This window comes from Perissodus microlepis, chromosome 10, assembly GCF_051167445.1.
Source record: "Perissodus microlepis isolate ML-2025 ecotype Zambia chromosome 10, ASM5116744v1, whole genome shotgun sequence".
In the NCBI taxonomy this organism is placed as follows: domain Eukaryota; kingdom Metazoa; phylum Chordata; class Actinopteri; order Cichliformes; family Cichlidae; genus Perissodus; species Perissodus microlepis.
Genome location: NC_140470.1, coordinates 32,650,386 through 32,667,806, shown reverse-complemented (window position 1 = coordinate 32,667,806; position 17,421 = coordinate 32,650,386). Strand labels below are relative to the sequence as shown.

The 17,421-nt window shown below is 39.7% G+C and overlaps 1 protein-coding gene across 1 annotated transcript; it reads right to left on the bottom strand.

Moving 5' to 3' along the window:
* Window positions 1–4,231: 4,231 nt before the first annotated feature.
* LOC146379736 (uncharacterized) lies at window positions 4,232–16,679 on the bottom strand. The gene is made up of 9 exons (XM_084941180.1): window positions 16,621–16,679; window positions 13,660–13,954; window positions 11,454–11,513; window positions 11,282–11,344; window positions 7,167–7,195; window positions 6,894–6,914; window positions 6,375–6,797; window positions 5,288–5,518; window positions 4,232–4,820 (listed from the first exon to the last, which is right to left on the bottom strand). The coding sequence occupies exons 2-9, from the start codon at window positions 13,952–13,954 to the stop codon at window positions 4,557–4,559; spliced, it is 1,386 nt and encodes a 461-aa protein (XP_084797306.1). The 5' UTR covers window positions 16,621–16,679; the 3' UTR covers window positions 4,232–4,556.
* Between the last annotated feature and the right edge of the window lie 742 nt (window positions 16,680–17,421).

Genomic DNA, 17,421 nt, shown 5'->3' with positions numbered 1-17,421 from the left:
ACCCTGCCAGTGCTGGGTATACAGTCTGGTCCAAAAATATTTAACTTTTTTTTCTCGTTTTGGTTCTGTACATCGCCACAGTGAAGTTTAAATGAAACGACTCCAAGCCGTTGAAGTGCAGACTTTCAGCTTTGATTTTTCTTCTTTTTTTTAAAAACACAATCCCTTAATTTCAGGGGTGCAAAAGTAATCGACAAATAAGTAAAAATAAAATGTTCATTTCTAAAACTTGGTGGAAAACCCTTTGTTGGCGATGACAGCCTGAAGTCTTGAACTCTTCTTCATATGCTGGGCTTCCTCCTTTGCTCTGCCAGGGCGTTTCTGCAGCAGCTCTCAGCTGCTGTTTGTTTGGTGGCCTCTGTCTGAAGTTTAGTCTTCAACAAGTGAAGACTAAACTTGGGTTAAGATCAGTGAGTGACTGGGCCATCGAGAATATTCCACTGCTTTGCTTTAACAGATGTGTCTGTCTGGATGAATGTGATTTGACTCTTACCTTGTCAGGCTGGAAGCTTTTCCACTGAACTTTAAAAGAAGAAACTCTGTTACTTTTGTTTTGAGGTAAAACTTTCAAAGGGCAAATGAGTTTCTGCTGTTTAACCCTTTGACTGCCTCACCAAGAAAAATACAATGAAAAAATTATTTGTTCATATTTTCTATTCCTTTAGGTCAATAATGATCACAATCAAAAAAAAATTTATACACACCTTATAGTTTTTTAAATATTACCCTCTACCAAACGGTTGAGATGTCTCTCTATGGTACAACTACATAAAGTTCTACAGACATAACTAGTAGAAAAAAGTAAAGGTTATACTCATTTTGCAAAACAATAACTACCCAATTTTGTGTTTGACCCACTTTATTGTGGTAGTAAAACATCAAACATTGTTGGATTCCATTTCAACAGTGGGCGTTATAATAACAAACCACAAAATGTATAAAACACAAAAATATTGTAAATTTGATCAAAAACTTGATCTGCAATTACTGAAAATTCATAAACATACAAATTCACTTTTGACCTGTTGTTAACATAAACTTTTCACTGTAGTGTTGGAACAGCACTAACATTTTTTATTTTATTTTCCAGAAAATTCTGGTGGTATATTATATACCATTGCCATTTTGCACTGAAAATTTTGAGAACACACTGAAACAGTTCTGGCTCTTTTCTTTTGCCGTTCATGCAACTTCACCAATACCCCTTGATGATTAGATCTTCTGGTGGTACACTGCAAAGCATTCCTGACTGGCATTCAAGCACAAGAAAACATTGCATTTTTGGCATTTCCATCTTGAGACGCCCTTTGGACACTAATTGCATCGGCCTCGCTTGTCACAGTGAAGTGGCCAATGCCCAAAGCGGTCATATCGCACATCTGGCTGTGGTTGTGAGGGTCTTGGGGTGTATCGTTTCTTTGGTGGTGGTGGAGAGCTGGATGATGGTCGGCCAACTTTGGATGCTGGCTTGTTGACTTGTTTCAAGCTATGCGCAACTGCCAGGTGGAATCTTTTGAGTGTGATTGGTTTCTGGTTTAGTTGTCCACATTCCCTCTTGTAGACCAGCCAGGAATTTGCAATGGACAGATCAAGCATGTAACCAAAGAGTGGCAGGTACCATCTTGTAGACTTGGCTGGGGTCTTGTACAGGTGTACCAGCATGTCAGAGAGATCTATCCCTCCCATATGCTCATTGTATGCAGGGATGAGTGATGGGCATGGGATTTGAATTTCTTCAATGTCCTCATGCTTCCAGATTCTTCTTGTGTCTTTTTTTGGGACTAAAGAGGAAGATGGGTCTAATGTATCCTCTGCTTCATCCAAGGGAACTGTTTTTAGGATAGGTTTCCCTTTTTTGCTCATTTTACGCGAAAGTTTATTAGATCTACTTGTTGAAGGAGCATTTTTATCACTATCATCTGCAAATTTGGGTTGAAAATCTGGATCCTCTATTGGGTCATCATCACTCAGTCCTGAGAATTTTCAGGTACAAGGGCCAGGTAGGTGCGTTGTCTTGCTCCATAAAAGGATTTGTAATCCATCTAATAAACATTAAAAAAAATAAAATTGTAGAAATATAGTTGGTTTGATTTCCATGTGTCATTTAAAACTGTACTTTAAAAAATAATCACAGAAAGTGAGTAAATCTTTAAACATTAGAACATTTTGTAACATACAGTATTTGTCATGGAAAAATTTAAACATGTCATATTTACATGTATAGATCATTAAATTATTTATATTCAATAGTAAATAGTCAATTTCATATGTTAAAACAACAGTTCTAAACATTAGCTAAGTTTTGCTACTCTTACCATCAATTGACAAATCAACCGTTTGGTTGAGCATGTTTTTAAAAAAATATTATGGATTTATTACAGCTATTTTCTGGTATCAAATGACATAATCATGTTCAGTAAAGACTCTGACATGTTTATACTGCAGAAAAATGTACTTACCTTTAAAATTTTTAGCCAAAACAGTCCATGTGTCCAGAGTGATTTTTTGCTTTCTGATTTCCTGGTTGGAGGGTGGCAGATGAGGCCTGCCATATCCTGACACAGTGCCATCTAGTGTTTTTTTTTTTTTTTTAGGATAACATAACTCAACCAAGTGGTAGAGATGGCTCAATAAGGCTGAGTTAAGCTAAGTACTCCAGTTCATTATATATAGTCTCTCAAAATATGCTAAACCAAATGGTTGAGCAGGCAGTCCCCAAGAGGCGAGCCTGGGGAGGAGTTCACTGGCCACGGCCCAGAGCTCATGACGGGAGGTAATGGTAGAATTCTTATCTCATGAAAGCTCCAACGCACATTGAAAGTGTCTAAAACCACAGCGGACCCACTGTGACCCCTTTAGGTGTTTTTACGTACCGACTTCAGGCTCCGTCGGCTGATTTTGAATCACCTTCACCATGTTTCCTCTTCTTCCCTGAAAATTACATTTTTAAAAAGTTGAACAGAGATTTTAAAGGTTGAATATGTCAATAGATGGTTTTCAATTAATAATAATTCGACACTTAGGCTACGTTCACACTGCAGGCGAAAGCGCATCAAATCCGATTTTTTTTTTGACCCTGTGCGACCATCTATCCGATCATGGTGTGACAGTGTGAACGGCACAAATCCGATATTTTCAAATCCGATCTGGGTCAGTTTCGTATGTGGTGCTGAATCCGATACATATCCGATGTTTCAGAAAGCGACTGCTGTTTGATGGTCACGTCGCATTAAATCCGTCTTTTACGTCACTGACACAAGACAGACGCCAATTATCAGCGCCGGAGAAGACATCGCGAACGCTTCCTGACCATCCAGCGTAGATGTCAGTGAAACTGTTGAGAAGACAACGTGAACATTTTATTTGTACTGTATAATCTGCAGATTCTGACAGAAATCTGCAACTATCCTTTGAAGCACCGCTCCTCTAAAACAGCAATAAGGATCATTATTAGGTTATTTACATTATTATGTAAATAACAAAATAACTTAAAGCAAAAATTGGGAAACGTGAAGTCCGAAGTCTTTATATTAAGGCCATCAATATAAAGACTTTACGTTGAAACCAAGCACACCATTGTTTTTCTTGTGACATTACCAATAAGTTTGATGTGTCACATGGCCCTCTTCCTATTGAAAAAACAAAAGTTGATGGCCGACTTCTAAATGGCCACCATGGTCACCGCCCATCTTGAGGAGTTTGCCCCCTCACATATACTAATGTGCCACAAACAGGACTTTAATATCACCAACCATTCCCATGTTATTACGCTGTATCCATATAAATGGCCCACCCTGTAGGTTGAATATTTCTTTGACGGCTTCACTCTCCTCTAGTTTTGCTCCTTTACTGTTTGTCCCAGTTTACGTTATAACTGCATGTTTGTATTTTGAATATTGTCTTTTTTAGTGTTCACTTCCTGACTAATCTCAAAACAACTAAAGGAGGAAGCTTAACACACAGCAAGACTGAGATAAAGGACGGTAATGATATTTCATGGTGGAAAAGCCACGGTGGGCCGGCACCATGAGGAGACTCCATGGAGGGAAAGAGTCACACAACAGAGCTGAGCCCACTGCCTCTGAGCCCCACGAGTGCTCACCCTGCTTTCTGTCTGCACGAGGATCTGTGTCACTTTACTGCTGATTGTTGCTTTTCCTGTGACAGGAAACCAGACACAGGAGGATTTTGTAAACAGATTTACAGAACAAACAGTTAAATCAGAGCCTTTTTTATTCCAACATAAACATTCCATCATCATCGACATCAGAGCCGTTAGTTATGATTAATTATGAGAATCTACTGCATTACAGCACTGACAACATGAATATAAACGTACAGTTCTTACACACAGGAAAAAAGATGACAAGAAAAATCAAGAATAACCAGTTAGGAAAGAAGAAAGAAACAGCACACATTCCATGATTCGGAATATAAAACTGATTCAAGAGAGATTTACATTTTTTATTGAAACTCAAAATCTACTCAAATTTTTCAAATGTCACGAATCCAGTTCAGACTCTCTGCAGCTGCAGCCTGAACAGTGGAACTCGTCTTTACTTCTCCTTAGCTTGTTCAATCTTCATGATCTTGTTTCCCTTTATTTCTACATCTGCTGAGAACGGCATTTTCTCCAGCAGTCTGTCCTCAAAGTCGCCCTCCAGTCTGACACCAAACGCTTTTGCCAGCAGGGATGAAGTCACCACAAAGGACTGCACCTCTCCGCTGCAGATCTGTGCATCCACCTCTGTTTCAGTCTTCTTGGCGTCTTTGATCCCAATGATCTCGATTGTGACGTTCTCGACTGTGGCACTTTGAACCTGCAAAACACCAGATTGACCGTAGTGATCAGGACATGTTGAACAAATAAAACTGAAGAACTTTTTATTTAAAAAAGTGAGCAATGATGATTTCATAGTGAGTCTCATCCTGCAGAAGAACTCCAAATCCACCATCTTGTCCTGCAGCAGACAGTCCTGGTTCTGCTCAGGTAACAGCACATGAACATGTTCTGGAGTCACCCTCCAGCTCACAGAGCAGAGCAAAGACTGATGTCACCAGCTGGAGTCCAAGATGGTGGAGATGAGTCTGTCGGACCACAGGGAGACCCTCACAGTGAACCACCTGGTGGGGACACTTAGAACAGGTACGGCTGGATTAACTAGAGAGCAGAGACTCAACAACAGTGAGGAAATGTTCCAGTAGGAGGTCAAAGCTGACAGTCTCTGCTTTGAATCAGTACCAAATATTAAACACATTTCAAACTGAAGCCAGCATCAGAAATTACCTTAAAAATTCTGGTGAAATCTGTTGAGTTCAGCGATACTGAATCATTGTAGTGACTCGTCTTTACATTGACCACCCTGACAGAGTCTCCAGGTGATTTTCCTCTGAGCTGTTTGATGTCTTCGCCCCACAAAGTGATCCAGATGGAGCCTGTGCCGTCTTCAAGTTGGAACTCTCGCTTGTCTTTCTTTCTCCGTTTGTTCCTCAGTTTGACGGTTTCAACGGAGCCGATCTGAACAAACCAACAACACAACATGACAACAACTCGGAGACCAACAACTCTCCTGTGCATGTTTATTTCTGCTGTGAAGTTTGGAATCACAAATTCAGCCTCAAGCTGCTGTTAGAGGAACTTTAGCTGTTGCCACTGTGATGGCTTCATTGCTCGGCGCCAGAGTTTGACTCATGTAATAACAAGAAGAACCTCCATCTAGGACTGGGCGATATATCGAGTTTTTAAAAAATATCGATATATTTTTCTATGAGATATAAGATGTGACAATATCGTTTATATTGATATAGTCTATGTTACATTATAAAAGAGGATTTTAAACTCCAGGCTGTCGGTCACACAGTAGAAGTTGGGAACAGAGCAGCTGTGAAATCTGTCTTTGTTATCATGCTCAGCGTCTGTTAGTTTACATTTTGACTGCACAGTTGTGAGCTTTTTGTTATGCACAAAAACAACATTGTTTTATTTATGGAGCATTATTATTTAATAAATGCTCATAATTTATTTTTGAGTAATTTTTTTCATGTACATCTGCGCTGTATGTTAATAAAAGTGCCTGTGTGAGATCTGGGACACAGTGTGACTAAACTCTCTTTTTATTCTTACTTTATGGCTTAAAAAAAAAAAGAAAAAAGATCGAGATATATATCGTATATCGCCATCCAGCTAATAAATATCGAGATATGAATTTTGGGTCATATCACCCAGTCCTACCTCCATCCATTTCACTCAAAGACAATTAAAGGTTAGTTTAAAGGTTGATGTCATCAGAGTTTCACAGCCTTCAGCAGGACACTAAGCTAAACATGACGAGCGCCCTCACAGCTTCACTGCAGCATATTCAGGTCACACTTACCTCTCTTACTTTTCCTTCAACACTCACTGATGTCTTCTCCGCTGATCCGATGGCCTGTCCGATGGAGCAAACTGGAGTCTGGGAATAAACGAGCATCTGAGCTTCCATCTCCAGGTTCTCAGGAACATCAATAGCTGCTGTCTTTGATATGACGCTCTTTTTGGTCACTTTCATGACATTTTCGTCCATGAGGACCTCTCTGAACAGGTAGCAGCTCTTCTCCTGGAAACGCTGATAGCGCTCTCTTCCATACACCATCACTTTAATGCTGCCTGTTTCATCAGCCACTCCCAGGTAAAAGAAAAACTTCTTCTCCCTTTTTTTGGTTTCATATGTACGCAGACCAGATTTCGCCAGAACTTTGCCAGCTATGACTTTGTTTCCAAGGTCACCGCTGATCTTTACATCATGGATGGATTTCCTCTGGAGGCAGATGGAGAGTCAGCTCACAGACAAACTTACATCACAAAACAAGTCAGATGCTGTGATCATCCAATGAAAACTCAAAAATTCACTCACCCATGAAGGGATTTTTATCTCCTGAAAAGAAACAGTTAAATAGTAAGTCACTCATAGACTGAATATTGTAAATGTTCAAGAAACTGTTTTCAGAAATGTGCAAACAGTTATGTGGGAATCAAATCCCTACCAGCCCACAGAGCTGATCTCTTTGGTGTAATTACTTCTATCATACAGAAAGCATAAATGTCCACAAGTTAATAAAATTATGTAAAACTTGGTGTAATGTGACATGCAGTATTACATTAACTTTGAAAAAATCACAGCTTCTACCTTGTCAGGCTGAGGGCTCTTCAGTCCATCTGTAAAAGAAAGTAAAATGACAAAAGCACAAAGGTAAAGTGTAAAATGCATCCAGGACAGAAACAGCTGCGTGATGCTGCTAACCACGGTGGCCCTGAGAGGCCAAACGGACTGCAACTTCAGAAAACACTTGCAAAAAGAAAAATGCTGCAAAAAGAAAAATACTTGCAAAAAGAAAAACGCTGCAAAAGCACACACAACACAACGGAAATGTTTCTGGGGAGACAATAACCGGACGGACCAGTTGCACGAACCAAAACATGCGAACAAGTGCACTGGGACTGGGAGACACTTCAAAGAAGCGGAGCGGCCAAAGAGTAAACTTTCAAAAGTAAGTTCTGAATATTATATCACTTATTTATGTGCAAATGTTTAATAATGAGGAACATTAAAACATTACTGTTGGCCACATGTCGGCAAAGTTATTTGCCATTAGCGATGTTTGTACGTTCAGCATTAATTTGGTTTTAAAGCCTTTAAAATATAATAATACAATAGTCGACCTTAATCTTACAGAGAATCTGATGATTTTATGGATAATTAAAGTCAGTCATATATCCACAAACACAACAAGCTGAAAGTCAGTGATGCTGCTCGGTTTGCAGTCCTGAATATCACGGCACAAGCAGGATTCACTGCACTGTTAATGTTAGCTATGTTATATTGCTGCCTCTGCTCGGTGGTGTCGAGCCAAATGGACTTTAACGTGTGTTTGAACGAGCTGACGGTTCACTCGTTAAGCTGAAAGAAAGATGCTTTAATCACAGCAGTCACACATGTGTCCACTGGACCATCTGGAACTCTTCTTGTTCAGCACTCGTAATAACACAAACACTAAATCCTGCTTCTCTGCTGCTGTTGTGTAGCAGTGTGTACACCTGAGACTGTCACCTGTCTGTCTGTCCTGCACTCTCTCTCTCTGTTTCTTTCTCTCTGATTGTGGAATAAAAGTATGAACATGTGTTTATAAGTTACACTTGTGTTTGAATCCTGCAGCTTCTCACACATTTGATTTCCATGTGTGACGACTGCAAGTTTCCAGAGTGAGGACAGACTGAGGGACCCACTGCTGCACATCATCTGTGAGGCTTTGCAGCCCTGATGATCCACCAGGACAAACTCAGCAGTGTGTGAGGAAGAGGAGGAGGAAGAGCCAGCAGCAGCTGACAGATGGAGAGAATAGACAGACTGTTCCCTGTTTGTGAAGGACTGCTAGGAAAGTTTAACATAACTGTCTGTCCTGAATCAGTCTTATTAGGTAATGTTCAAATAATTTGACCATCCCAGTGTTTTCAGTGTGGGAGAAAGTACTCAGGGCCTTCAAGTTACACACTATGAAAGGCAGCAACAAGTTTAATGTTCAGAAACCTAAAGTCTGTATCAGCAGCAGAATGGAGCTAAAATAAATGTTTGTTTCAGTTCTATGAAGCTTTGAGTATTTTGGATCAGTAGCTGCTGTGTTTGTTGCATCATATTGCTGTAATTGTTTATATGCTTTATATATTCTGAGCTAAGTTGATCTATAGTGTTACATCATATTCTATAAGGATGTTATGTGTTTGTTTACTTTCTGCCCAGTTTGACCCATTTAGCAGAAGTCAGCCTGTTTAAGGCTCTGATATCTATTCTGTATGACTTAAAGCAGTTATGACATGGTCTGATTTTCTCCCCCAATAAAGGAATATTCAATATATCAGCCTACTCTTCATTCTATCAGACACAGTTATCACAGCTCGTACATTTTATTTTTAAACATATATGTAAGCATTGAACCAAATTTAGTAATGCCAACATACTGGAGGAACAATATTTGTCTCTTATATATGATACATCTATATACACTGTCAAAGATACTTGAGTGTCTTTGAGTGAAGATTTAAGGTGATAAGACATACAAATAGCTGCAACTTGAATCTGTACTGAAGCTCAGTATTTGACACAGAGTTCATGTTCACTGCTGTAATAGCTAATAATGATTAATATAATATTGGCCATATTATATTTACATTACCAAAGTGAGATGACTTTAGTCTCATGAACAACATCAGCTAATTGTTATTTACTAGCTAATCTTAAAATGACTGTTCAGTACAGAAATGAAGCCCAACAATCATGTTTTACAGTCCTGTGGTCTCAGCCTCAGATACTTATCAAATCACACAAAGCTCATGTAGAAACAAATGAACAAAAGATTTTCTCCTTCATTTCTGTCAAACAAAGCTGTATGAAACGTTTCCAGCTGTTAGTATCATGGTTGCTAGGCAACCTGGGCAGCGCGACGGAGGCTAGACCGTCCCATCTCACAAGCCTACAAGCCTCGCACTTCCGGCCTTAGCGGTCTTTGAGTACGCGGCCCTTGAGGACCGTTGAGGCTGCGTACTTTAAGGCTGCAGACCCTGAATTGATAAACAGTCCCTGAATTGGGGTACAGCCATACATAGGCTGTATCCCAATTCAGGGTCTGCAGCCTTAAAGTACGCAGCCTCAACGGTCCTCAAGGGCCGCGTACTCAAAGACCGCTAAGGCTGTAAGATTAAGGTCGACTATCTAACGGCGTATAAAGTAAAGGCTTTAAAACCAAGTAAATGCTGAAAGTACAAACATCACTAATGTCACATAACTTTGCCGGCATGTGGCCAACAGTAATGTTTTAATGTTCCTCATTATTAAACATTTGCACATAAATAAGTGACATAATATTCAGTACTTACTTTTGAAAGTTTACTCTTTGGCCGCTCCGCTTCTTTGAAGTGTCTCCCAGTCCCAGTGCACTTGTTAGCATGTTTTGGTTCGTGCAACTGGTCCGTCCGGTTATTGTCTCCCCAGAAACATTTCCGTTGTCTTTTTTCCTATTTCCGTTGTGTTGTGTGTGCTTTTGCAGCGTTTTTCTTCTTGCAGCGTTTTTGTTTTTGCAGCATTTTTCTTTTTGCAAGTGTTTTCTGAAGTTGCAGTCCGTTTGGCCTCTCAGGGCCACCGTAGCTAACAGAACTTCAGCTCTTTACAAGCACAGACAGCATGCTAATGCTAAGCTAGTCAAACACCCAGAGTCACGTCAAAGGTGAGCGTATGCAGACGCCAGTCCAGCAGCCAGAGCCGAACTTTAACAGGTAACAAACAGTCAGGCTGCAGCCTGTTTGTACCGGTTCCTGTACCAGTAAAAGTAGAATGGGAGGCAGAGCCTTCAGTTTTCAGGCCCCTCTTCTGTGGAACCAGCTTCAGTTTGGATTCAGGAGACAGACACTATCTGTAGGAGCCATATGTGAGTTTCTTCTGTTTTGGGTTAAGGGGGTTGGTTGAGAATACACACACTGTGTTGGTGCACGGTTGTGGGCGTGAATCATTTGTGTGTATTAAGCAATAAAGGTGTTGCATTCACCTGTTCACCTCACCTGCTGTTTAATGAGTGAAACGGTGGGCTGAGCATGGGGTGAAACTTTCTGTTGACCGCAGCTTGATGCGCAGTTTGATATCGCAATTTGTGGGAATTTTGTATTGCATGTACTGATTTGTGGTTTGGACAGCGTAATGGTTAAAGAAATGGAACAAACAGCTCAGAAGTGCATTTTATGTTTATTGGTGTGCGTCTTTAGTATCCCCATATTCATCCTGCTGTGGCTGCAATAGCCTCTCTACTTTCAAGATTAGGCTTCAAACTTTCCTTTTTGCTAAAGCATATAGTTAGGGCTGGACCAGGTGACCCTGAATCCTCCCTTAGTTATGCTGCAATAGACGTAGGCTGCCGGGGATTCCCATGATGCACTGAGTTTCTCCTTCACTCATTATGTGTTAATAGACCTCTTAGCCAGGAGTTTTTCCTTCCCACTATTGCCAACCACTTGCTCATAGAGTTTCATGTAATTGTTGGGGTTTTCTCTGTATTATTGTAGGGCCTTTACACTACAATATAAAGTGCTTTGATACAACTCATTGTGATTTGGTGCTGTATAAATAAACTGAATTGAAATGGATCTAAAAAATTGATACTGAGCATTTTAAACAAATTACATCACTGTCTGTTGGATAGTTAGCTCTTGAGATGGAAAGCAGCACTAAAATCCAGCAGCACTGTTTCCTCCAGCACTTACCAGTTTCAGCCTCTCGCTCTTCATCTGAACTTGAATCATTCACAATGTTGTTCTTCTTAAAGCCTGAACACACACAGCTCAACGTCAGACTTACATCAAATAAAATATTTATTCTCATGATTGTGACCACAGCTCAGTAGCTCTGCCACAGTTTCAGGGTGTGTTTGCCTACCAGCTTCAGGCGTTTTCTCTGCTGACTCTGATTCAGTTTCACTGTGTTTCCTCTTGTTTCCTGAAACAGAAATGAATCCAACTTGTGAGAGCATGTGTGTGTCAGGTTTTCACTGAAGAGTCAGTCAACATAAAGTCTGTTTCTTTCATACCTACACCGAGCAAACGTAAAAACACTAGCAGTGATTACTGTTCACATGTAACTCTGCATCTGCAGCAGCTTTATAAATAATACACAATTTAAGCACTTTGGTAAGAATATCTTACCAAAGAAAGTCATAATCTGCCTTCAGCAACTACAAGGAGAGAGGTTACACCCCGTATATATGGACTTCCAAAGATCCACAAAGAAGGGGTCCCACTCAGACCCACTGTTAACAGTATAAACTCAGTCACCTACAAAATTTCCCAGCACCTTATCATCACTTTACTTCCATTTGTGAGGAACACATCCCATCACGTCAAAACCTCCAATGATTTCACCAACAAGATCCACAAACTTGCACTGGACTCAGATGAAACCACCGTGTCCTCTGATGTGGTCTCTTCACGACTACAACAAAACAGCTCCTTAGAAAACAGAATCAGTTTCAGCCCCGATCAGATTTCATGGTAACGTTCACACTCTGATAGGCACCTTCACTCACAGCCTTTTTCCACTAGTACCTACTTGGCTTGGCTCAGCACGCTAAGTTTTCCATTTTGCAGGTTATGGTACCAGGTACCTTTTTAGTACCGACTCCGCTGCGGTTTCTAAACAATCCAAGGCCATCTGGAAAATGTGATGTAAACAGACTGCAAGCCACTGATTGGCTGGTCTGGTTGATGAGTCATTTGAAAATCAAAACTGTCATTTTTGAAAGCCAGCAACAAGGAAAACTGCTGCACAGGAACAACACTGTGGTCCCAGAGTCTGAGTGAGAGTGACATGACTCCAGCAGATCCCGGGAACAACATCGGAGAGCTCTGTCCAGAAAAGCGCAGTCCAAGGAACAGCTAAGATACTGCAGGACCCTCAAGCTCCCAGGCCTCTGGTAGAGGACCCGAGCTTGAAGGATAGACCGCCCGCAGGGGCGAGAGGGAATTTTTTTATACATACATATAAATATTTTTTAAAAAAATTCTGCTTTCGCCACTGTGCGGTTTGGGATGAAAGCAACGCAACCTACAAGTGCCACACATTTATGAACTTCTGTAACAGATATGGGAGAAGATTTGATTTCTATTGTAGAAAGAAGCCATGGCTGTGTTCAGCTGTTATATCTGCCAAAGGCGGCTACTCTGATGAGTCAGAAGTTTAGAATAGATTTTATTCTATGAATTGATTCCACGATTTCTTTTTTTTTTTTGTCCCGTTTGGATCTTTAGCCGTCAGAATTGTTGTCTTAAGGCCAAGAAAGATACCAAGCGGATTTATTTTACCAAGTGGATCATCATGGCCTTGCCATATTGGTCCATTTGATTGACCTTTATTATAATTATGTATTTATTTTATTTTCGGTTGCTACAAACGGGACAGACGTGACTGGGGGATAGGACAGGGAGAAAGAATGAAAGAAAGAGAGGGAGAGAAAGAAAACCAAAGGGGAGAAGAGACGGTGAGAAGGGGGGGAAGAAAAAAGAAAAACAAAACACCTGGATCACCTGTATGGAGAAAAAAAAAACAGAAGAGAAAGCAAACAAAAAAAAAGCAACATAATAAAAACAGCACCATCACAATAAACTAGCTAACAGTAGATAACAGTAGATACTAAATATTAAACGATATTGTGCAGCACGCAAGATAGACAGCGCACAATGTGCTTTGAGGCAGCAGCCAAGAAAGGTGTAGTCCGCGTCTGTGAACAGCTGTGTGCACACCTGTGTGGATCAGCATGCTTGTATTCCAAAGGTTTCTCCATGTAACGATCCACGATTTCTTTTTAACTCCAATTGCTTTTTGTACTATGCTTTACTACTTTTGACCAGAATAACACAAAAAACTTCCACAAATGCTCGATCCACTTCTGCTAATTTGGAATTTGTTCAATTGCTGCTTTACAATGAATAGTTTGGTAGGACAAAGTAATAAAGACAATTATAATAAAACGTTAGATTCAAATTTGAATATATTTAAACATGATTTATTCTATTACACATGAGATGCTTTGGAAAACCTGTAGACACCTGACCAAAAAAATAATAATAATATCAATGAGTGAACTCACCTTTTTTCCCCTCGTTTTCTTTGTTCTTCAGTTTTTCAACAAAGGGGCGCAGCTGGCCCTGGACTGCTTCATCCTTCCTTGGTATCCAGAGCATTGCTTTATCGATTTTCTGGATAGACGTTTCCACTCCGTAGCACTCGATGATTGTCTGAGGAATGGTTTCTCTGCATTTGGTAGTCTTCTTCTGTTTGGGGATATCCAGACATCCCAGCATCTTTTTGAGCTGTGACTTATCCAAATCCTCAATGATGAAGGTCAGTGCTTTTTTCCACTCTGACTCTGAAATTGATGACATCTGAGGCACAGAGAAAATAATAAGCAAAACATACTAATACTGTTGTATGTAGCATATTAAAGCCTCTAAAACCTTGTAAAAACATGTAGACTAGCACAGAGCCTTTGTAGTCTATATTTTGGATGCTTCTTATTTCACTCTGTGTAGTGTGGATACATGTTGTATGTATATATCATGTGTACTATTAGGGGTGGGGGAAAAAAATCGATACTGTGTAGTATCGTGATATTTTGTTTGCTAATAATGTATCGATACAGGGACAGCAGAAATCGATATTTTGTTACAAAAAAAGTTTTTGTGGACTGGAACATGCTCTGACTTCAGAGCATGTTGATCAGCTCCTTTTTCTGAGCAAGAATCCTGACATTCCTTCACTGTCCAAATGTGTTTAACTTTTTTTATGGCAGCAATAAACATGACAGTTTACTTATTTTAATTTAAGTTTAAAACTTTTTTATTTAATGTAAAATTGTATTTTGTTTTAATTTACTTTCAAATTCTTCAGTTGCTGAATGGGCTGCATAGTTTTCATAAATTGCATAGTTCAGAATAGCTATAATTGGACTAGACTATAATACACACCGTTCAGTTTGTCAACAATAAAACTGACTGAAATGAGAGAAAGACGGAGTGTGAGACTTTGATATTAGATAAAATAAATATTGATAAAGTTTACCTTTATGTACAGAATCTGAATATCGCAAAATATTTTAAAAAATTGCAATAATATCGTATCGTGCGTTAAGTATTGTGATAATATCGTATCGTGGGATGTATGGTGATTCCCACCTCTATGTACTATGGTGCCTCAAAAACTCTGGGGGAAAAAAAAAAAAAGCATGATGAAGTTGATGTCAAACAGACAATGAATCTGCCGTTTCTGCTGGTCAAGCACCGCTGGATTTTGTAACAAGTTTAGGAACAATGCTACAAATTAAAATAAATTTGTCATCAACTTGGAAATTTTCTAATTTGAATCTGGTGAGTTACACAAAGTGGAAGAGATGAAAATGATTTCAAGATACGCTATCCCTACTCAAAGTAATCTAGATTCCTGAACTGAACTTGAACAACTGCAACTTAATCTACACGAACATTTTAAAAAGAAAACTAAAGATGCTTTCACAAGCTCATTTAAATCGATCAGCAGCATTAACTACTCAAGTAAAGTTAATTTATTTGGCTTCGTGCTGCGCACTGCCAACATTTTTAAACTCAGGCTATGTCCACAATAATAAGTTTTCTTTAGAAAACGCATCTTTTCTCTCCGTTTTGGCCTCCCGTCCACACTGAGACGGCGTTTTGAAAACGCTCTCAAAAACGCATACATTTGAAAACTGTGCTTTTGCGTTGCAGTGTGGACAGCGAAACCGGAGACTTTGTGAAAACGATGACACATTTTAGTCATGTGACCAATTAAACTAAGATAGCGGAGGACATTATACAGCAGTTCTTTTGTTTGACAGCCCTGTTAAAGATGAATATCAGTCTGTACGTGCTCCAGAAAGCTTTTCTTCAAATTCTTTAACTCTCACTCGCTTTTGCAACTTTGTACTTTTGTACAAGCGCTACATACGCTTCATCATATGTCCTCGTCTTAGCCTTCGGGAGACTTTCGTTTCATTATCTGCGTATCTCTCCGCCTTTTCATCACTATTAAATATTTTTCTTGAGGGTTTGTTTACTGCACTTCAGATCTCCTGCTCTGTCTGTGTGCATGCCCGGTGCAAAAAAAACCCAAACCCTGCCACCTACTGTAGTCTATGTGCAATTACACTTTATTCTAGAACAGGAAAAAAAAAAGCCTGTTCCCAGGGGTCACACTATTTGAGAAGGACTGACTTAAACTGATAGTTTTAGTTCTGGTGTCCTTGTTTTCCTCTCAGTTATCGATTCTGTCACTATTTAGCTAACATAAAGTAATCTATTATTCTAAGTCTGCCACTCTAAAATCTTGCACTGCTCAGGATGTAGTGCTGCTCACTCCTGCCACTTTAAGATATAGTTATTTATACATGTGTGTATTTATATAGATATACTCTGTTAATTACGGTGCTATACTGCTGAGTAACTTGTCTCCTGCTCATCAAACACGTTATTGCAATGTTGACCGTGTGCTAACTTGCATATGACAAATAAACCAAAGGAAACTAAAACTAAGTCTGTTAGCAACAACCAGCCGACCCGATGACGTCACGCTTCGCTGGCCGAAGATTCACTGAACATGTTTTAAACACTTTAACCACGTAAAAAACCCTCACTGCTGCTTTCATACTGCCCGGTTTTAGAGAAGTGGAAACCGCTTCAGTTTCTATCGCAGATCAAATGAAGTAAGTTTTGTTGAACATGTTTTCTCTGTGTTCCAGTAACAGCATTAACACACGCACACACTCGATGCTTTTAGTAAACTCAGCTGCACACATAAAACGTGTTCGCCTACAGAGTCTACACGGAAAGCATGCCGTCCGTCAGAGTCCGTGAAAACGGACACGGACACTCCGACCTGCTCCCGACCACGCGACGTGTTCAGGGTAACACGGTGATTTAGCGGGTAAAAAGCAACGACTGTAGAAAAAAAGACTTTCGCGAAACCGAGCACTAACATAGCGTCGTCTCGTTCATTCTCCAGCAGTAAAACAATCATAAAGTAGTGAAAGAATGCTCACCTTTCTTTGTTTTCGTCCTCAGCCTGTTTCCTGTTGCTGTCGCTACTTCCCGGTCTCCGTACATTTGAGTTTGGCGGTATTTTCGCACCGGGGCGGAGTCAACGTCCGCGTGCCTGCCTTTTTTTAAAAACTTAGTAATAATAATAATTGTAGTATTATTACCAGAGCTCTGCTTAGATTATTCAGTGTAGAAATACACCCAAAGTAAAGCAGCTGCCTTTCTATTACATGTTTATATGGACAGTGTGGATACTGCAGTTCTCCACAGCCCGAACTCACCGTCTAACTTCTCTAATACTGGAAACTAGCTGTTATAAAACTCCAGCATTCACTTTTGTAAAAGATGAAATTCAATTTTGGACTTTGGAATATTGATGACTCACATTCAGGTTTTATTAAAAAAAAAACATGCACATAAAAAAAACCCTCACAAGGCTCGTTTTGGTTTACCCTGACGTTTTTGAAGAACAGACTTATTTTAGTTTCAGATGTTTACAGAGTAACAGTAGATATATTATAGCACAACTTTATATTCCACACTCACTAACCCAGGTTTAATATTTGTAGAGGAATTCATTGATGACATCCTTTTTCCCCATATCGGTTTTTAGTTGTGCACAATTTCGTTTCAACACACTGGACAGGTGACACCATTTTATTTTTAAAGGAAAGCTTAAATTCCTATAGCTATTAACACTAAGGTATCTTCTAAAACATCAAGTCTCCATCTTAGCATCAAAAAATGTGAACTAATGGCAACTAAAGATTGTTCTGAAGCAAATTCTGAAAATACTCCAGTAA